This window comes from Enhydra lutris, unplaced genomic scaffold (assembly GCF_002288905.1).
Source record: "Enhydra lutris kenyoni isolate GAN:26980312 unplaced genomic scaffold, ASM228890v2 scaffoldscaffold37, whole genome shotgun sequence".
In the NCBI taxonomy this organism is placed as follows: Eukaryota; Metazoa; Chordata; class Mammalia; order Carnivora; family Mustelidae; genus Enhydra; species Enhydra lutris.
Window position 1 is genome coordinate 12,493,818 of NW_019154121.1, and position 21,837 is coordinate 12,515,654.

A 21,837-nucleotide genomic window follows, 5' to 3' on the forward strand; every position below is an offset into this window, starting at 1 on the left:
AGGCAGTAATGGAGGGTGTGTTTAGAGAGAGTAAGTATTCCCTTGTGGCATGGCCATGAAGCTTGTTGAAGGAGTGACAGGAGGAGTTTGGAAAGGTGGTTGGAACCAAAGTCTCCTTGTGCATTGTTAATAATGAAGGTGTCTGTTTCTTTTTTTATTCTTTTATTTTTTAAAAAATTTTATTTATTTGACAGAAATCACAAGTAGGCAGAGAGGCAGACAGAGAGAGAGGAGGAAGCAGGCACCCTGCTGAGCAAAGAGCCCGATGTGGGGCTCAATCCCAGGACCCTGAGATCATGACCCAAGCTGAAGGCAGAGGCTTTGACCCACTGAGCCACCCAGGCGCCCCAAGGTGTCTGTTTCTAAGCAGGTGTCACTGAAGGGCTAAGGCAGTGGAGCATACGGGTAATGTTTGCCTTTTGAACATGGATTCTGATAAAAATAGGGTTTAAAGACTTCACCGAAGGAGGCCTTAGAAACAGCTTCCTGGACCCCACACAAAACTAGCAGGGTAAGAATCTCTGAAGAGCAGGACCCAGGAATGAGTATTCTCTAAATACCTAAGAGGATATTTTTTTGGCTTTATTGAGATATAATTGGTATATAACATTGTGTAGATTAAAGCTGTACAGTGTGATGGTTTAATATACTTATATATTTTCAAATGATTACATTAGGTTGAACACCTTCATCACTTCACATAATTACCATTTTTTTGGTATGTGGTGAGAATACTTAAGAGCTACTCTTTTAGCAGCTTGCAGTATGTAATACAGCATTTTTAAGTATAATCACCATACTGTACATTAGATCTCCAGAACTTATTTATCTTATAACTGGAAGCTTATACCCTTTGGCCAACATCTCCCTATATCTTCTACTCCCTGTCTTGGCAACCACCTGTCTACTCTCTGTTCTATGAGTTTGGCTTCTTTTTTTTTAGAGAGAAAGAGACAGAGAGAGCACATGAGTGATGGGGGGTGGGCGAGGAGGGGCAGAGGGAGAGGGAGAGCGAGAATCCCAAGCAGGCTCCATGCCCATCGCGGAGCCAATCTCCTGACCTGAGCTGAAATCAAGAAAAAGATGCTTAAACAATGGAGCCGCCCAGGTGCCCCTACCAGTCTGGCTTTTTTGGATTCTCCATATAAGTAAGATCATTACAGTATTTTATTTCTCTGACTTATTTCCCCTAGTATAATGCTCTCATTGCTTTTACTCATGTTGTTGCAAAAGGCAGGATTTCCTTCCTTTCCATGCTGATAATATCCCGCTGCATGTGTATACCACATTTCTTTTTTTATTCCTTCACTGATGGACACTTAAGAGGTTTCCATGTCTCAGTCCTTATGAACAATGCTGCAGTGAACCTGGGGGTGCAGATAGCTCTTGAAGATAGTATTTTCATTTCCTTCCAGTGGATGCCCATCTGGTGATCTCTTACACTGCCAAAATGTCTGAAGACCTGTGTTTGTCTTTATTTTGAGGGAGAGCAGGAGCGATGAGAGCTGAGATGCTGAGAGCCTCCTTGGGGAGCTGTCAGGGCTCCAGGGGAGGGCTTAAATGGGAGCATTAGCAGTGCTGATGGTTGGGGGGTGGTGATGATCCGGACCTGCTTCTAAAACAGAAGCTTTGGTAGAATGTTGGAGACCCTTTAGGCAGAGGGGTGAGGAAAGAGTCAGAAGATGGCTTGAAGGTAGCACTCAGAGGGGCAGTGTGACTAGTGATGCTGAGCACTGGAGGGAACACTGGGACATAGCAAGTGGAGAGCTGGAAGCCTGCATCCGTGGAGGGTGATTGGAAGGGTTGCCGGAGGCAGTAATGAATTTAGTTTCAGGTATGCAAACCACTATTTTAGCAATGAGGAAAATAGGCTCAGAATGGTGGAGTCGCTAATCTGAACTCATAGAGCCAGTAGGTTAGTGGTGGAATGGCAAAAAGAATGTGCCCAGATTAATAGAACATCCAGGTTGCTTCCTCCCATTGTTTCTATGTTTATGTAGAAGATTCCTGGCTTGGCTGTGCCCACTGAGAATATCTCTAGAGTATTAATTACCAAGAGAAAATACCATTAAATACACATTATGACTCTGTTACCTATGTGTATTTTTAGCCAAGTCTGTGACACCAAATGGACCACTGAAGGCTGTTGGGATAGAGGCCAAGCATTGATTTACTAGGAATATTTTAACTCTAGAAGCAGGAAAGCAGGCAGGGACCTTAGAGGTCAGCTAGAACAAATTCATTTTACAGGTGAGAAAACTGAGTCTCAAAGAGAGAAATGCATTTGTCTAAGGCTGCACTGGTAACCAGTAATTAAGACTAAGACCCATTCAATTTATTGCCTTCTGCAGTAAGATTTTCCAAATGATCGCTGCAGCCACAGTGTTAACTCTTGTGATTCAGTTCGTTGCTTTGTCATTGAACTTGTCTGGGAGCTGGGAGTCACATTGACATGGCCATGGATGTGTGTGTAGAGTCCAAGAGAAATGGGAGCCTACATGGTGAATTGGGTCATTTTCGGAGCAGGCATCCAATAGGACATGTCTTAGTTTAGAAGTTCCTCAAGGGCAAAAAAACTATGTATTTGCAGCAGAAAACACAGAGCCTGGGCCATATTAGCTATTCAGTAAATGTACGTTGAATGAGTGCTCTAACCCCACTGGAAATTTTTGAACTGTGTTTTTTTGTTGTTTGTTTGTTTTAAGTAAATTACCTGTGATAAATTCACCAGGTCTCTATGTTGCCCATACGTAGGCACTCATGAAAAGTCACATGGTTCTCATTCTTTTCATAAGAAGCAGCAGAGAGAGAGCTATCAGCTGACAAAGGAAGGATAAAATGTGAGCACTGGAAATGCCTTTGTCTGAACATGACCTCTTGCCGGAACCCCGGAAATACAAACTTTTCAAGTCTGCGGGCTCAGTGACCTCAATTTACAAAGATCACTTTTTTCCCCCTTGTTCCTGATCTGGCACATTTACCCTCACAAACTCACACACACACAGACACACACACACAAATACACAGATTGTCCTTTTTGAATTCCTATGAAGGTGTTAAGCCTATACATTGCTTTTTTGCATGGTCTTCAAAACGACCTTTTGCCATGTATTGGAACTGTAAAGATCTTTCTTCTTGAGGACCTCCTTACTCTACTATGAAAACTCTGGACAAGTAGATTATTGAATAACCCATGACTTTGCCTTTCATCTGATTAGTTCCTGCAAGGGATCATAAGACAACTGCCCAAAGCCCAGAGGCTTTTGGAGTCCTGAATGATCACAGAGGGCTTTTTTCCCCCTCTCTTCTTGAAATGTCATGGCCATCCTGAGCAGTATTAAAGGGGATCACTGTTTGTGTTAGGAACTAAAAAAGGAAGGGAAATAAAAGAAATCTAAAACTCATTTGGGAGAAATAAAAGTTCAACTGCGGGTTGTGTGTCATATGAAGAGTATTAAGCCACTTTCTTTCATTGGCTAGATTGTGGGGGACAAAGAAAGGCTTCTGTGGTAAAAAAACGTGTAAGAAATGTTTTAGGGTTGTCATGTGCTGGCCCTTACAGAATGCTCTTCTTTCCACTGATACATGTGTGAACACAAACACTTGTCCACTAGGACCACTAAGACAGAACCTTGACCTGCATCCGTTTTCACTCAGTGCTCATGGATCATGTCCTCAAAATCTGCAGTGCTCTGCAATGTGCATGCTCGTGTGATTATAACAATCTGCAAAGGGTTTTTTGTTTGTTTGTTTTGTTTTGTTTTGTTTTAAGATTTACTTATTTATTTGACAGAGAGAGAGAGAGAGAGAGAGAGCGCACAAGCAGCGGGGAGCTGCAGAGGGAGAGGGAGAAGCAGGCTTCCTGCTGAGCAAGGAGCCTGATGTAGGGCTGGATCCCAGGACCCTGGGATCATGAACTGGGCTGAAGGCAGACGCTTAACCAACTGAGCCACTCAAGTGCTTGCAAAAGAGTTTGTTAACATGAATTCAAACTCACCACCACAACATCTTGTGTTCAAAGTTAAGTGTGAAGTGTTCTTCGAGATGTTGACCTGGATCTTCTGAGATACCTGCTAGTTTTGGCATTTTATTCTTTTTGCTACATGTTGGCTTATTAAATACACACCTTGCTTTGTTTTAATTTACATAACTTTATTAGACTCTTACCATAAATAAGTGACCAAATCAGAATAAAAGGCCTTTGTCTGGTCTTACACTTCTGGAGTTTAGGGTTCAAAAAATACAAACCCAGCCTTCATTAAGCACCTGTCTTCTGCTACTAGTAGTGGCTAGAGTTACAAACAATAGGATTCATTTCATTTTGTTAATCGATGGAAAGTCCAGTAATTTTTTGCTGTAAACCCTGCTCTGGATCTGATTTCACTACCTACATCCTATTGTCTTTCATAATTTTTAACATGCTGAAGAAAGGCATGGAAACCTCAAGGACCAGTAAGTTCTAAGGTCTCATAATGGATGCTTTCTATATGTTCATTCATTTCATCCACTTGACAGCCCTGTGAGGTACACATTATTGCTGCCATTTTGCGGATGAGGAAGACTAACCTTAGAGTGTTTAACAAAATGGCCAACACTCACTTAAAAATTAAGAATCAGAACAAAAATGATTCTAGTTGATTGGACTGAATAAGACCAATGCCTGCATGCCTGCCTTTCTCTCTTTCTCTGTCAGAGGGCTTTTCTCTCCCAATAGATTGTAGAGTACTTAAGGCCATCTGGTTTACTGTTGTATTTCAAGCATGTAGTCTGGAGACCGGCACCGATAGAAATATCTGTTATCTGTTCAGTGGAGTTGAGTGGGTCACTCTTGGCACAAAAGCCTGGAGGAGAGATAGTCTAAGACTAATGGTTTGGTAGTTGAGAGGATTCAATGTTGGCAAGTGACTATGGGCTCTCAATCAGAAAGTTCAGATTTGAATTCCAACTTCCGAAGCTCACTATCTGTATGATTAGCACAAGTTACTTAGGCTCTTGAGGTCTCAACGTTCTCACTGTAAAATGGTGATAGTAATCGGACCTTCATGATTATCTATGTAAGCTGCATTTCTGATGGTTAGTAAATAGAACTAAATGCTAGCTCCTACTACCCTTAATTGTATTGACTGTGGGTGCCTTTTAAGATATTACATAGTTTAGTTATGTTTATTATGTTTATCATTTGTACTCTGTCACCCCACTAAATTATAAGCTCCACGATGACAGGGATTTTCATGTTTTAATTGTTATATCCCAAGTGCTTAGAGCAGTTTTGTCCAGTAGAACATACAGGAGTAATGGAAATATGATATATTGGTGTCATCTGATCCTGTTGCCACTGGCCATACGTGGTTACTACACACTTAAAAAAAATTTTTTTTTATTCACTACACACTTGAAATGTAGGTAGCTAGTGTAACTGAAGAAATGAATTTTAAAGTCAATTTAATTTTAATTAATTTAAACCTAAGTAGCTGTGTGTGGCCAGTGGCATGCTCTGCTAGCACAGTTCTAGAACATTATATGGTATACAGAAGTTTTAGTAAATAAAATACTTGTTAAATAATTGAATCCCTTCTGGACTCAAAGATCAAAAACAAAGGTATGCGACTGTGTATTGAGCTGACTCTGTACCGTGAGGCACTGAAGCACTTTCCTGAGCGGTCTGCTCATCCTGGAGGCCTCCTGAGGCTCCAAGATGTGCTTCTGTTTACAATTGTAATAAGGCTTTGATTTCTGTTTCTTTTTGGTGATAGGTCAAGAAAGATTTGGGAACATGACAAGGGTCTATTACCGAGAAGCAATGGGTGCATTTATTGTCTTCGATGTCACCAGGCCAGCTACATTTGAAGCAGTGACAAAGTGGAAGAATGATTTGGACTCAAAGTTGAGTCTCCCTAATGGCAAACCAGTTTCAGTGGTTTTGTTGGCCAACAAGTGTGACCAGGGGAAGGACGTGCTCATGAACAATGGCCTCAAGATGGACCAGTTCTGCAAGGAGCACGGTTTCGTAGGATGGTTTGAAACATCAGCAAAGGTAATGTGACCTAAAAGGAGAAAGGTATTAGGCAAGATGCACAAAGAAAATAATCATGTAATCATTGTCATCATCATCATGATGTTAATATGTGTTTGTCTAGTGATTTGTGGTTCCCAAATGGCTTGAAGCTCTTTCTCATCTCAAGGGCATGAGCGGGCAGGGCAGAAATTACTATCCACAATTTAAGATGTATTTGCCTAAGAGAGTAAAAAGCAACTTGTACATGGTCTCAGTGATAATGGTTAATAACTGTGTTTATCAAGCACTTACTATATGTTAGGCATGTTTTATAAGCATTTTCTCCTTTAGTCCTCACACAATCCTATTAGGTAAGTACGATTTTAGAGTCAATGAAAGAAATGGGTCTTCCATTCAATGTCACTGCCTTATCCATGTATTAATTAATTTATTCCATCAATATTTAATGTGTTCTTTTGCATGCAGGAATTGTGCTTTGCCCTAAAAATGAAAAGGTGGCAAGAATGTGGAACTATCACATTGGAAATACTGGAACAGTAGAATTAGAGAGTAGGCAGCAAGTGTAACTGTGAAGAACACTATGTTGTTTGGCACTTTTCACTTTTCTGGTGGGCAGAGGAGTAGCAGGGCATGGGGCAGAATCAAGGCGGGAAGATGAAGAACCCAGTGTGGCATGATAAGGACATTATTCTTCCCATTCTGCCCCATGCTGCTATCTGATTTGTCAGAGGCATGGTTTTTGCTCTGTTCCCTTTTGTTTTTGCCTATGTTTTTATCTCAGAGAGAGAGAAAAAAGCTTATATGGTAAAATTTGAAAGTTAAAAAAAGCATAAATTAAAAAAAAATGTTCTACTGTATTTTTCTATTTCCTGTGTGCATATATTTTGTTAATATATTTTTAATATATACATATATGAAATAAAATATAAATATAAAATATATGAAATAATTTATATGTTTTATATTTATAAACGAATTGTATATTGAAATCTATATTGTATATTTATATAATATGTATGTATTTGCATATAAATATATAAATTTAACATTATTAGGAATGCATTCTGCATAGTTTTAGATCATAATTTTCCCATTTTTATTTATTTGTGGAAAACATATTAAAGACAGAGCACAAATACTTTGCTAGTTGCTTGGGATTCAGCTGTGAAAAAGATAGGCATTGTCTTTCTACTTAGGGAAATCACATGAAGGCCTTATTGTAAACATTTAAGCAATCATTAGAGAATGGTTTGAAAATATAATGTGAGTGGACGTCATTCAAATAGACTGAGGAGGAGTCTCTGACCCGTTCTATGCTGGAGAGCAGGATGGTCAGATTTTCCCTAGGGACTAGGGAAAGATAGGAGGCAGAGTAACACGGTAGTCATTACATTCCTATGGGAAAATGGTGAGGCTTTGAATGAGGGTAAATGGTGTAGGGATTGGAAAGAAAAACCTGATTTGAGACTCTCATTGAAGTTTGTTTTTTTTAAGGTAATTATTTATTTATTTGAGAGTGAGAACAAGCACAAGCATAGGGAGGGGCAGAGGGAGAAGGAGAAGCAGGCTCTCTGCTGCGTGGAGAGCCCAACATGGGGCTTGATCCCAGGACCCTGAGATTAGGACCTGAGCCAAAGGCAGACACTCAACTGACTGAGCCACCCAGGTATCCCTCGCTGAAGTTTAAACACCAATGGGGATTAAGCAACTGAGTGGTTTGTGGGATGATAGAGACGGAGAAGAGGGTGGTGGTGCCACTTTCTCGGTCATAGTTGGGAGGCTTTTTTGTTCCAGCTGCAGACCTGGACAGTCTCAGTGTCTGCCTCCTGTCTCAATGGTATCTGTGAGCTGGCCTGTGTATGGAAGTTGCTACTTCCAGAAGTTCCTGGGGTTTTTGCCTTCCTTCTTAGAGCCATGGTGCACTTTTAGTATGCTTTTCTCCTCTCTTCCAAAACCCTTCTTTCCCCCTATTTCTTAGGATTTTTCCTTTGATTCACAACAGAGTATCCATCACTTACTGTTGTCTTTCTACTTTTCTTGTCAGTGAACCCTTTTGGTTTGTTTGTTTGAGGGATGATTCCTATAAAGAGAAAAATGTAGAGCAAAACTCAAAGGTCTGATGAGGTTTAGAAATTTGAGAAATAGGACTTTTTTTTTGAATGTAGGGCTTGAACTCATGGCCCTGAGATTAAGACCTGAACAGAGATCAAAAGTTGGACGCTCAACCAACTGAGCCACCTGGGTACCCCAGAAATATGACATTTTTTTATAGTTTGATTTTGGATGTTAGCCTGGCTTTTTTCATTTTACATGGCAAAAAATGCATGTGAATTTACCCATTCTTATTTCTTAGCTCCATGCTGAATTTCCTTATACAGCTTCAGCATATTCCTTCAAATTCCTTTCTTTCAAAAGAATTGCTCTCCTTCGAGAATTCCTTCCCTCAATAGGTTACTTTCCATCTGAAGGGCAAACTGGAATGAATGATTCATATCTTTATGGTGAGGGAGTTTTCCATCACTCACTCACTCATTCATTCATTCATTCATTCAACAATGTTACTGAACAGCTGTTATATACCAAGCTCTGGGAATATAGAAATGTATAAAACAGAATCATGACCTTGTGGATAATGATCACGAACAATAAAGTATAAGTAAATATATACAGTGTTGGGGGAAAATGTTAGGAAAAGAAAAAAAAAAAGGAGAAGAAAAGAGAGAAAAAGACTTATGAATTTGCAGGGAGAGCTAGAATTGCTTGTGGACTGAAGAAACTCTTGGATGTTTCCTTTCACCTCACTCTGACGGTTCTTGCTTGACCATGGCAGTCAAACCCTGCTTAAGAGCATGAGGTTCATTAACTTAAGGACTGACTGACCCACGGTACTTAGATACGGGATTTTTAATCCTCCAAATCCCTGCCAGTGTAAACTTTAAAGAGAAGCTTTGTACAGAGAGAGGGTGGAGGGATTTCACAAGCCTGAAGTGCGCTGAAATGCTAAAGAGGGCACAAGGCCTCATTGTATTGCATTCAACATCTTCTTCCCTCCAAACGTACTGCTATAGAGATTGTCCTGAATGTCTTCATAACGAACGTGTCTCCCCGGTGCCAGGTTAGTATGCAAAGTCAGCATCTTGAATCTCTGGAACAGTACTGCAGCGTGGATGCTGGAGTGTCAAACTGCTCCAAAAGTCTTTTTTAAAAGATCTTTGGGAGCTCCTGGGTGGCTCAGTCATTTAAGCATCTGCCTTTGACTCTGGTCATGATCCCAGGGTCCCGGGATCGAGCCCCACATTGGGCTTCCTGGCGGGGGAGCCCATTGGCAGGGGGCCTGCTTCTCCCTCTCCCCTGCTTGTGCTCTCTCTCTCACTCTCTATCTCTCTTTCAAATAAATAAAATCTTCAAATCAGACTGTCTACCTGAAGACAAGATGGCAGCATTTGGAGACTGCGGTCCACCTCTTCTTTGATTACAACGTTTGGGATTGGGGAACATTTCCCATAGAGACCTTTCTCTTAGAAAGTGAATCTACTAATAATTAAAGTCCTTTTGTGTGATGAAGTAATCATTCTGTCTGGTGATAAACATCTGATTTCCTTTTTTTTCACGTCTCTACAACTTAAATGCACCAAAGGCCATAACCTTTGGCTTTGTCTCCATGGCCATGTCTTGTAACAACACTGTGGTTTGGCCATTTCTGAAGCTGAATTTCACTCACTAGGACTAGCGTCCATCTTGCTGCTGACCCTACTGCTAAAGGAAATTTGCCCTCTTGCTCTTCAGTCTTCTGGAATGACTTTCCGTGAGAGTTCTCCTGTCTCATTGCTGTTGCTGGAACACTCATGGTAGCCTCTGGCTGTGCATTAAGAGCAAAAAAAATAAAATGTATGCTAGCTGGCATCACTTTTTACACCATCACTTTTATACCATCTCTTCAAATATTAAAATCAAAGGAATAAAAGGGAAAACTGTCTCTCCTAAGTCGAATTTCTTTTAGTGTTCAACCTTGGCATTCTTTCCCTTTCTCAGCCGTGTTTGCTTGAATTCCACCTGTGGATTCACTAGGACCAGATGATGGATTCTTGTAGTGATCACATGTCCCATTTTCCAAGGACATTCCTGGTGTATTCTGCTGTCCTAGGATAGTTATTGTAACACCCCCATTCCTGGGTTGTAATTTAGATTTACACAATCATCCTATCGATCAGGAGCTCCAGAACCTCTCCCTGAATGCATCATACCTGAACTCTAATAATGTCTCTTTTATGTATTTCTGTGGCCAAACCCAGTCCTCAAAATACATTTTGGTAGATTTGTTTCTTTAGGATGAGACCCTTGGTCTGTTCTTGTTGGACCATCCCCAGTGTTGGGAGTCCTATCTTCTGGGACCTTCTCAGTGGCCGGTGGGGCTCTGCTACCTGCTGGCCCATTTACCTGGTATATAGTTGTGCCATGGCCTGAATATCCTCCAGTTGCTCCTTTAAGATTCGCTTTTATGGCCACACCCACCCACCTTCTAGGGTTGTCGAGAGCATTAAGTGACATAATATATACATTATGCCTGATTACACATATACACCAAAGCTACCCCTCAAACATAACATCCCTGTCATTTGTTTCCTCTGCCCATCCACGGGGCTGGATGTCACTATCCATACTCAGCTCTGGTGCACACAGCAGCTACACTCAGTGGAAGAGTCTATTTCTGTATCTCTGTCCTTTCCAGACTATTCCATCCTGCTTTTATGGTGCAGTGGTTCACATGTGGCTGTGTTTAGAAACAGGACACCAGGAAAATGCCTGGGTAGATGGGAAATAATGGAACAGTAATATCTCTCCAATGGTAGTGACAGGAGCCAAGATCACAGACCTGCAGTGCCCCTGGCTCATGCTCCCCTCCACCTTGTGTCCTACTCCTGGCAGATTTCTATCCTAGATATAGTGACTTTTTAGGCCCACCCTCTTTCTCAGAATGTTCTAAAATCAATACGTACCCCAGGAAGAAACTTTCTTACATTAAACTCCACTCAGTTTTAGTGTCTTCCCTGCAGTTAAAGAGAAAAATGTTGATGTGTGTCCTTCTGGGGGAAGGAGTATACTCAGCAGGGCTCTCTGTAAGAAATTATTCATTTTTTACAGGGAAGAGGTGGTGGTCCTCAGCATAGTGGATATTTTTCATGTTTTTGGATTTCTAGTGATTATGGCACATTTGCTCTCTTTGGGGAACTTCCAGCCACAGCCGGCTTACCTCCCCAGGAAGAACCCATAAAACTTTCTTCTTTGGTTCTCTTTGCAGCCAGAGCACAGGCATATGACGTAGATTTTACCAGTCATACTGATTGGGCAACTAGAAGAAGAAGGTGCAATACCAAATCCATTTTTGGTGGGGGGTGGGGAGTAGGTGTAAGAAGAGCAGCCTGCATCCTTGGGAAGCAGCAGAGTCTGCAAGGTCCCATGCTTGACTCAGAAAGAGAAACACTGTTGGTCCCAGGTTCAATTGCATTCAAGCTGAGCTCCTTGAAGCTTCGTGGATTTATAGGACCCAGTGCTCCATGGTGGCTGGCAGCTGTGTCCTCATCAGGCCTGTTCTCTGTGGGGTTTGAGTTTCTGGAAGCTTAGGCTTGAGCCCATTTCTTTAGACTATTGAATAATCCTGCAAAGTATACAAACAATATCTCTTGAATAAACTATTTCATACTTAGCTTGCTTCAGATGCCGTCTTGAAACCGAGAATATGGATTAATACACATGGTCAAATACATTTGAGAAAACCAACCTGAACTACAGCTTCCCTTGCTGTGGGATTTCTCGGGACTTTGCTATTCTAATATGCATTCTGAATCTCCAGTAAGAACTGTGGCTGTATTTCTTGCTGGTTGCTATATGGGACCTTCATGCAAAGATTTTTGTGCCTTAGCCTGAGCCTATGGTGTAGGCTTTATTCTTATTTACCATTTTGCAAGAAATAAAAAGCTGAGATGTAGTTGACTTCTTTAAAGCTGTATAATCACTATCTTATTTTTTTTTATTCTAACATACTCATTTTGTTCTTTCATATGTTAACATTTCAAAATCAAAATATGCCCCAGTACCGGTGTAGATTTCTAAAGTGATGGTGTGCCATACAAATAATGGCTTTTTCTAGTGTCTTCTCCAAGAGGAGACGACACCAGGCAGAAGTGCCTAAATATGTTTGATCATGTGCAATACTTAACACAGTAGTGGGGCATGCTTAGGAAATGCTGGCCTAGAATTCTCAGTTAAGGGAAGTTTTCTGTGTTTCCTTGTTTACTGAGTTCTTTATTGTTATTATTATCATTATTATTATTACCCTGCAGGCTGAAATATGCAGCAGTTAAGAAGTGGCTAGTTTTTCTGGAAGCTGCTTGAAGAGTAGAATCACCTATCATTTATTTTATAGGCTTCTGGAAAATAGGCACTTAGAAACATAATGTCCTTATACAAATTGGAAATGCATAGATAATTACCTGGGTATGGGTGGAGAATCATTCTAATTCATTTTTTAGTGGGTTAAATATAGAACACCATTAGGGGCGCCTGGGTGGCTCAGTGGGTTAAAGCCTCTGCCTTTGGCTCAGGTCGTGATCCCAGGGTCCTGGGATCGAGCCCCACATCGGGCTCTCTGCTCAGCGGGGAGCCTGCTTCCTCCTCTCTCTATCTCTGCCTGCCTCTCTGCCTACTTGTGATCTGTCTGTCAAATAAATAAATAAATAAATAAATAAATAAGTCTTTAAATATAGAACACCATTAAAAAAAAAACCTTTTATTTTTAAATTGGGTAGTAGGCCATCTCTGATTATTCCCATTTTTCAAATGTCAAACCATGAGAAAATTCTCGACAGTCACTGGTGCATTCACTGATTCAACACAATTTGTATTGAGTGACTGTCCAGGTCTGTGTGGGGAATGATGTATATTAAGGCCTTTCTGAGTTCAGGACATGCTATGAGGTGCCAGTTCTTATTCTTAAAATGTCGGAATTTTCTATAGGAAATAGATATTCCAGATTTTAGGCATCCATTGCCAAAGAATTTAAATGAGCTTATAAGGTGTGCCTTCACTGACTTACTTGCTCCCAGCACATTTAACCTTGGAATTTTAGCTGATTTGATGAGAGCTGTCTGTACTTAGGGACATTGAAGGAAGGGCCCAATCTGAAATCAGAGCAAAGTTAGAAGACATCATTTAAAGGACGTGATGGCAGGGCGCCTAGGTGGCTCAGTTGGGTAAGCAGCCGACTTGGTTTCAGCTCAGCTCATTATCTCGGAGTCCTGGGATTGAGCCCCGTGTCAAGCTCTACACTCAGCAGGGACTCTGCTTGAGAATTTCTCTCCCTCGCTCCCAGTCTCTCCCCCTGCCCTCTCTCTTTCAAATAAATAAATAAATAAATAAAATCTTTAAAATCATTTAAAAAAAAGAAAGGAAACGATGGCCTTAAATAGTAGTCTGTGCCATGGTAGTCTGTACTATATGGTGCTAAAAACTTGCCCGCGGTAGTCTATACTGTATGGTGCTAAAAACTCAACCTACCCAAGATAATCCAAGATCTTCTGTAGGCTCAACTTGACTCAAATTTAGACACCTTAGAACGGGGCTCAGTGAACTGTAGCCTGCAGCCCAGGTGTAGCCTGCCCCCTATTTTGTAAATGAAGTATTATCGGAGCACAGCCATGCTCATTAATTTACATTTCTGGAGTCCTTTTTCCTCCTGGATTTTGATCTCCAACTAAGACTTCCTTCCCAAACTTCAGGCTTCATACCCTTCTGGATCTCTACCTGGATATCGCCTAGACAACTCTTCAAAACCCATACATCTGAAACTAAATTCATTAGCTTTTCTGCCCATCAGATCATCTGATGTGGAGACCACACATCCACCTGGACCTCTAACTCATGGTCCCTTAGAACCAGGTTACTCACCCTTCAGAACCCCTCCATTCCTGAGCACAGAAAACCCCACAGTGAGGTTCTCTCTTGCCCCTCCAGGCTCTGTCTCTGGTTACCTTGTCCCTCCATTTGTCCCCTAGTGACACTAAACTGCATCACACCCCTGTTCATATTTTGCTATTCCCCCTGTCTGGGACATGCTTCCTACAGTTATGCACCTGTCTCTCTCGAGTCTTCCCTCAGGACTCGGCTCAAGCGCTCTCCATTACCGACTCTCAGGTAGTTTCCCCCATCTCTTATCACAGTTATGTTAAGGTTCTTTCTTTAGGTGCCTGGTCCCTGCGCTGCACTGGGAAACCCTCTGTCTTGTCCACCAACTCAGTGGCTCGCATGAGCAGAGCGGTCATTTGGCAGGTGGTTATTGGACGGGACAGAACATTTTGCTGCACTGCTTTTCAAGGACTCTTTCAGGAGATTCTTTTACTGTATTATTCTTTTCCCTCCCCTTGGTGGGATATTTCTGTCCTTAGAGAGCTGTGCAGAAGCAGAAAAATTAATTTACTGCTGTATTTCCCAGGAGGACTCTCCATTATATAACTCCTTTCATCCAGAAAGCTCTATAGACACTTTGCACAGCAGGGAGGTTGTAGTGCCCTGCAGTGTGGAGGGGGAGCAGAGAAGGAAAATGAAGATGAGGGAAACACCCCCCCCCCTCCCTTCATGCCTTAGGGCCTACACTGGGAACTGCAGGATTGTTTGCTTGGTCATGCCACATAAGAACCCACAAGAATCTCCCATTAGCCTGTGGATCTTATTATCCAGCGTACTCCTCCTTCACACCCCAGGATCACAATTTAGCAGTTTTCTCCTCATTGAAATTCCTGTCATCTTGTTTACAGTCATCTCTCATTTCCTTCAGTAATTGTCGTTTGAGCCACGCGCAACGGCTATCATACTGTTTTTTTCTTACTACTAGTAAAATGGAGTTGCAAAGAAGCTTTTGAATGATTTTGAGTGGAGAAACCAGGCTGAGACTTCAGATCTAGTCCAGAACTCAATCCAGTGACGATGACTTTTTAAAAAAGATTCGTTTATTTATTTTAGAGAGACAGTGAGAGAGCACAAGTGTTGGGTTGGGGAAGGGAGAAGGAGAGATCTCAAGCAGATTCCCCACTGCCATGGAGCCTGATGTGGGGCTCGATCTTACCACCCTGAGATCATGACCCAAGCTGAAATCAAGAGTCAGATGCTTAACCAATTGAGTCACCCAGGTGCCCCAGTGACAATGATTCTTTTAATTAATTAATTAAGTAATTAATTAATTTTACAGAGATCACAAGTAGAAAGAGAAGGAGGCAGAGAGAGAGAGGGGGAAGCAGGCTCCCTGCTGAGCAGAGAGCCCGATGCGGGGCTCGATCCCAGGACCCTGAGATCATGACCTGAGCCGAAGGCAGAGGCTTAACCACTGAGCCACCCAGGTGCCCCAGTGACAATGATTCTTAAAGAGGTGTAGATCAGGAACTCCTGAGGAGCATGCCAAGATTGCACATGGCTCAGCCTTGCTCTGAGGTGTCTGGAGGGGCACAAAATATGTCTTTGGAAAATAGTCCTCCGGTGATTTTGATAAGCACCCTAGTTAAGATGACTTGTGTTATATTTTGTTAATTCATCCACTTGTTTATTCATTCATTCATTCATCCCTCAAGCAGTCCTCGGATAGCTACTATGTATTTATGTAGACTGCTTCGCCAAGCAGTGGGGCCCTGATGCTTAAGGGCACAGGTTCTTCCCATTAAGAAGTTTCCAGTGTCGGGGTGCCTGGCTCAGTTGGTTGGGCAACTGCCTTCGGTTCCGGTCATGATCCCGGGGTCCTGGGATCGAGTCCCACTTCAGGCTTCCCCTGCTCTGCAGGGAACCTGTTTGTCCCTCTTCTTCTAACTGCCACTCCCCCTGCTTGTGTGCACGCTCTCTCTCTCTGACAAATAAATAAATAAATAAAATCTTTAAAAAGTAAAAAAGAAGTTGTGAGTCTCCTGGAAGGAAACTCACAAAGACAAATAGTTATAATACAGTATCAATATCCATAAAAAATTGGTGACTTCTATGCAAGCTGTGGGAAAGGCTGTTGCCTCTGCCTGAGAGTAAGACAGCTTCCTTGTCACCAAGGATGAGAATGTCCCCAGTGGAAAGTCCAAGGAGGACTAGTGAGAGAAATTCCTTTTCAAGGGATGCTGTGCAGAGGGACATTAGAAGCCACCGTTAGGAGATCCTGGGTATTCTTAAAAGTAAAGATAAGCTTTTTGTTTTTATTCTAAGATATCTTTTTTTTTTTAAGATTTTATTATTTATTTGAGAGACAGAGAAGGAGAGAGAGAGAGAGAGCATGAGTGAGGGGAGGTGTAGAGGGAGACGGAGAAGCAGGCCACCCACTGAGCAGGGAGCCTGATGTGGGACTCGATCCCAGGACCCTGAAATTATGACCTGAACCAAAGGTGGAGGCTCAACCAGCTAAGCCACCCAGACGCCCCTCTGAGATATCTTAAGTAAGAACATGTCACTGCTGCAGAATTAATAGCGTTATCATTCACCAGAAAATTGTAAATACAGGACAACAAAAAATCCTACTATTAAGAATAATAGTGAAACTTTATATTTATGAAGCCCACCCTTACTCTTCTTTTTTTTTTTTAAAGATTTTATTTATTTGTTTGACAGACAGAGATCACGGGTAGGCAGAGAGGCAGGCAGAGAGAGAGGAGGAAGCAGGCTCCCCGCTGAGCAGAGAGCCTGATGCGGGGCTTGATCCCAGGACCCTGGGATCATGACCTGAGCCAAAGGCAGAGGCCTTAACCCACTCAGCCACCCAGGCGCCCCACCACCCTTACTCTTCTTAACAGGCCTTGTCCTGAATGCTTTATTTCATTTACTTCTCACAAACCCTTATGAATGAGATCCTGTTATTATGCCTGTTTTACAAATTAAGGAGCTGAGGCTTAGAGAGGTTGAATGATTTACCCATGATCATATGGGTAGCAAGGGGCAGAGTCAGAATTAGAACCCAGATCTCTCTATTCAAAGGCCTTGTTCTTGTAAATCCACTACATTATTCATTATGTTCAGATTCCTTAAAAAGTGCATTGAAATCTCTTGAATGCTGCTGCACATTTTCACATTCTTTTAATTCTTGAGATTCTAAGTGAAATATTTTGTTTCCTTGAAATCAATTTTTCAGCATTTTTGGTAAGTCTGTCATGTTTACCTAGAAGGTACACGTACTCTTTGGCCTTTTGTTGTTTGTCTACTTCATTTCTGACACAATCTTAGTCATTATATAGTTTAACTCATTAGAGTTTCTTTGAACATTAGGGTGACTTTATCTGCATTTTGTAATGTGGAAATTAAAGCATGACAGGATTTGAGTAAGTTACGCAAGGTCGCACAACTCTAAGTCTCAGAGCTAGGATTTACACCCAGGTCTGATTGATTCTGGATCTGCCTGGTTTTTTCTGTACCAGTGTTCCACCTTGGAGAGAAAAACAACAGGCACAAGCTGTGTCTCCTCTGTCGGAACCATTGTCAGAACCTTTTGGGAAGGGCTGCTTCCTGTGTCAGGAGGGGTTTTGTTACTAAAACATATTTGCCTTCTCCCCTCTCTGTGTTACTTCATTTTTTTTCAGTATTGATTTTGTTTGTCCCTGTTTTGTGGTCCTTTACCTTCTTTGATGTGTCTTGTTTGCCATCTTTGAAGCAAATGGCCTTAGATTTGTGGGCGGCAGCCCTGCTCTCCCAAGGCTTCCTATTTCATCTCCGTCTGCCTCACTGACTAGTGAGGTATTGATTTCTTGGGCTAGCCTGCTGGGATTGGAGGAAAAAGCAACATCCATTAGATATAAATGAGAAGCAGCAGCTGCTTCTCAGCAGCCTGTCCATTGACCTGACATGCTAGGACACTGTTCGAAGACTAGGTTAGCCTGATGTGTTCAGGGATATCCTGAAGTGATTAGATTGTCCCAGGTATAAGGTAGAAAAGCCAATGACAGAAAAATCAAGAGTTGTAAATCTATTTCCTTGAACTAAATGAGGTAGAATCATCTTTCAAGAATCACTTGCCTGTCAAAGGTTGCTCCAGGGGAAGGAATTTCTCTATGGATAACTTTTCTAATTCTTGATCCCTTTGAATTTTCTAGGATGGGCACAATCTTTGTAAACCATAGGGCAAGTCCTCTGATTTTCATGTTCCCCAGGGTTCCCAAGGTAAAAGAGGGGGTGTCAGCAATGGGGTGCCTAGCATTACGCATACAGTATGTTTCTGAAACACTGTGTGTAAGTCCCATTTTTTAGCAATACCTCAAAAAGCTCATTATGACCACTTTCCCTGGGTAAGTCCCTTTGAAGAGGAAGAGTTCTTTGGAAAGAGAATTATCACCTCTGGTTCATCTGGTTATAAGTTTAGTTCTTGTGTTTCAGATTTTGTAAAGGACAGATGTGAGCAATAATGTCAAATCATCAAGGTCTAAAGAGGTCTACTGTTACCACAGTAAGAGAAGCCCACACTTAACCCCCAGATTATCATGTCATTATATCTTCCTCTACCATTGAGCAGAAACACAGGAAAATAGATCTGGAGAGGACTTGGGAATGATCTTGTGGTCTAACTACTTATTTTATAGTTTCATTCATTCATTCTTCAAATAGTCACTGAGTACCTCTCCTCTATGTGACAGGCACCGTTCTAGGCAGCAGAGTTATACCAGGGGACACGACAAATAAAATCCCTGCCTTCTTGGGGCTTGCATTGTCATGGTGGAGACAGGTAATAAAACGATATGTGCAACGTATCTAAATGCTGAACTAAATGCTGAGAAGAAAATTCAAGCAAGGAAGGAGTGTAGAGGTAGTGTGGTGCATATGCACAGGATACAGGAAAGAGTTCAAAGGAAGGGGAACCCTTTCAGGCAGGTGACGAGGGAAGGTTTCACTCTACTCAAAGGTGTTGTTTTGTTTGTTTGTTTTTTGTCAGAGAGGTCACAGGGTCATGCTGAGTGTTCGGAGCATTATAACAACTTTGGGTTTTGCTTCCAGTGAGATGGGTTGTGATATGATTTGATTTAAGCAATCATTTGGGTGGTCATGTTGAGCCTGGATTGTAGTGGGAAAAACTGGAAGCAGGACATTAGCTGGGACTCGACTGCAGCACCTACAAAAGAGAAATTGTGGGAAGTAGTCAAACTCTACACGTAGATTTGAACAGGTAGCAGATAGGATTTCCTGACCATCTGAGGGAAGGTTCTGCAAGAAAGAGAAGATTTGGGCAGGGCTCCATGGTGTTTCGCCTGAGCCGCTAGAAGAGAGTTGCCATTTTCTGAGGTAGGAATCCTGAGGTGTGGAGGGGTCTGTGAGGAGATAGCTAGACTTAGTTTTGTGTATGTTAACATCTAGAAGACACCTAAAAGCAGATGTCCAGCAAACGGTTGTGCATCATTCTGGAGTTGAGGAGAAAAGTCCAGGTAAAAGGTCAAAGGACCAAGTACTGATCTCAGGGCACTCCCACATTTGGATGGGAAAAAGAGACCAGGGAGAGCGGAAGTAGTAGACAGCCCAGGTATTTTCTGGAAAAGCTAAGATTGGAACTCGGTGAACTCTTCTCAGTGTAGAACCCTAATAAGATTACATGGAAGTAGCCTGAAATTTCATCTTCTTTTCCTGTGCTATCCTCAGTAGTAAAGTGGGAAAATGATGGACAAGAAAAGATTACACAGCATAGGCTCTCTCTTGAAGGCATCAAACTTGGGTTTACTTGCTGCCTTTCTGCTAGTTGGGGGGTCTAAAAAGCAAAGTAGGAAAGTGATGAAATCGTTTTCTCCCTCAATGCTATCAACAGTGCGCTTTCTTTCAAGTCCCTGGGTGGTCTCACGGAGACCGGTCTCCAGGAGATGATTGGAGCATGGCTTTCATTTGGTTTAGAGAGGTGGGAGATACTCAAATCGACCTCTGAGAGCAGTGATGCAAACTTAAGTTTCATTTACAAACTTTGTAAATTAAGTTCATCATGTAGACTGCAAGTCAGCTTTTATTTGCCAACAATGTTCAAAATGATGATATTTAACATTTGAAGAATACTTGCATTTTGGAAGTTTCTAATATTGAGTTTCTTAATGACTTTCACAAATCCTCTGATTCTTCACTCTTTTGTGAAATTCTTTGTTAAGAACTCCTGCTCGTTGTTCATGTGAAGTGGCTCTGAGAACCTTGTCATTCTGATTCCCTACCTGGGTGCTCTGTAATTGGCCCGTCTGCCTTTTTTTAGTGTAGTGGCCAGAGCTGTTGATACTATACCAGACAGACTAGACAGAGCATGATATAATGAGGCTTTAACCTACCTTACTTTGATCACATTTTTAATTTTTTGTAGTATTATGCTGCTTTAATTTATTTTAACAGCCATAGCAAATTGTTGACATGCTACACTCATGGTCATTGAAAAGCCTCCTTAGTTTTGCAATTGGTAAGCTGTCAAATAAGATCTTAGACTACTGATTTAAGCTGCTGATCATTGAGGCCCATGTGTTGGATTTTGTACTACTATCTAGTAAATTCTCTTCTGAGGTTTTAATCTGTGATTCCAGTTTCATTTTAATCTATTACTTTTGCTAAAAGTAAAATGTCAAATTCAGTTAAGGCTATATCCATACACGTTTGGAAAAGACCCTAAAAACAATGACAGATGGCTGTTGACTGGGGGTTGCTCTCAGGTTCTAGAGGCTGACGTCAGTTTCTAGCCACATGGCCTTTCACAAGATGGCAATTTACCTCTTCAAGGTCAGAGGGAGAATCTCTCTCCAGTCATCTACAATGGAGTCTTTTTTTTTTTTTTTTAAGATTTTATTTATATATTTGACAGGCAGAGATCACAAGTAGGCAGAAAGGTAGGCAGAGAGAGTGCGAGGGAAGAAGGCTCCCTGCTAAGCAGAGAGCCTGCTGTGGGGCTTGATCCCAGGACCCTGAGATCATGACCTGAGCCAAAGGCAGAGGCTTAACCCACTGAGCCACCCAGGCACACCATATAATGGAGTCTTATGTAAGGTAATCTAATTAGAGGAGTGAGTATCCTATCAGATTCATAGGTCCTATCTCTACTCAGTGGTCATGGACCCTGGGAGGTGGAAATGTTGGGAACAGCTTAGACTTAATGCCTGTTATACTGGTTTCTAGACAGGAGCAAGTATTCTGGATAGGGTAAGGGCAAAGACCTGTAAACAATGGAGTTTTCCCACCCCACCTCCTCTTTTTTAAAGTTTAGGAAACAATAGTTTTACCAGAAATTTACTAAATAGATTTCTGCTTATATTTCATTAATCATAACTACCCTTAGCACAGAGAAGCCAGGGAAATCCAGTTTTTGCTACCTATGACTAATCAGGATTCTGTTAGAAAGGAAGAGGAGATACTGTATAATGTGTAGATAATCAGGGCATGAGTGGAAATGTCAATGTGGATAAAGTAAATCTTACCTAGTTTAGAAAAATGGGACTTGATAATGAAAAACAAAATCACACAGAAGCTCCCACTCAGGATTGATCACTGTTAGCATCGTATTTCCTAATTACGTCATATCATATACAACTTTAAAATTCATCATGAACATTTTCCATGGCAAACTCTCTGTAGATGTCATTTTTAGTAACTGAATCATATTGTACCATAAGTATGCGCCATAGCATCCCCTCTATTTGACCCTCCTCTTCTCATTCTGTATTTTGACAGTTTTCAGTTGTCACTATTATAAATAATGTCATTATGAATATCTTTATATATCAATTATTTTATGTATTTAAGATTTTTTAAATGGGGTATTATTCTTAAAAGATTATTAGATCAAAGGGAATAGATGTTTGTACAGTTCTGATTAC

General features: G+C 41.5%; 1 protein-coding gene across 1 annotated transcript in view; it reads left to right on the forward strand.

The window, feature by feature from the left end:
- Positions 1-21,837, forward strand: part of LOC111154482 (RAB38, member RAS oncogene family) — a 57,826-nt gene that overhangs the window by 19,546 nt on the left and 16,443 nt on the right. The window contains exon 2 of the mRNA XM_022514095.1: positions 5,754-6,034. Within this exon, the coding sequence (XP_022369803.1) occupies positions 5,754-6,034 (281 nt within the window). The remainder of the gene's footprint in view (positions 1-5,753; positions 6,035-21,837) is intronic.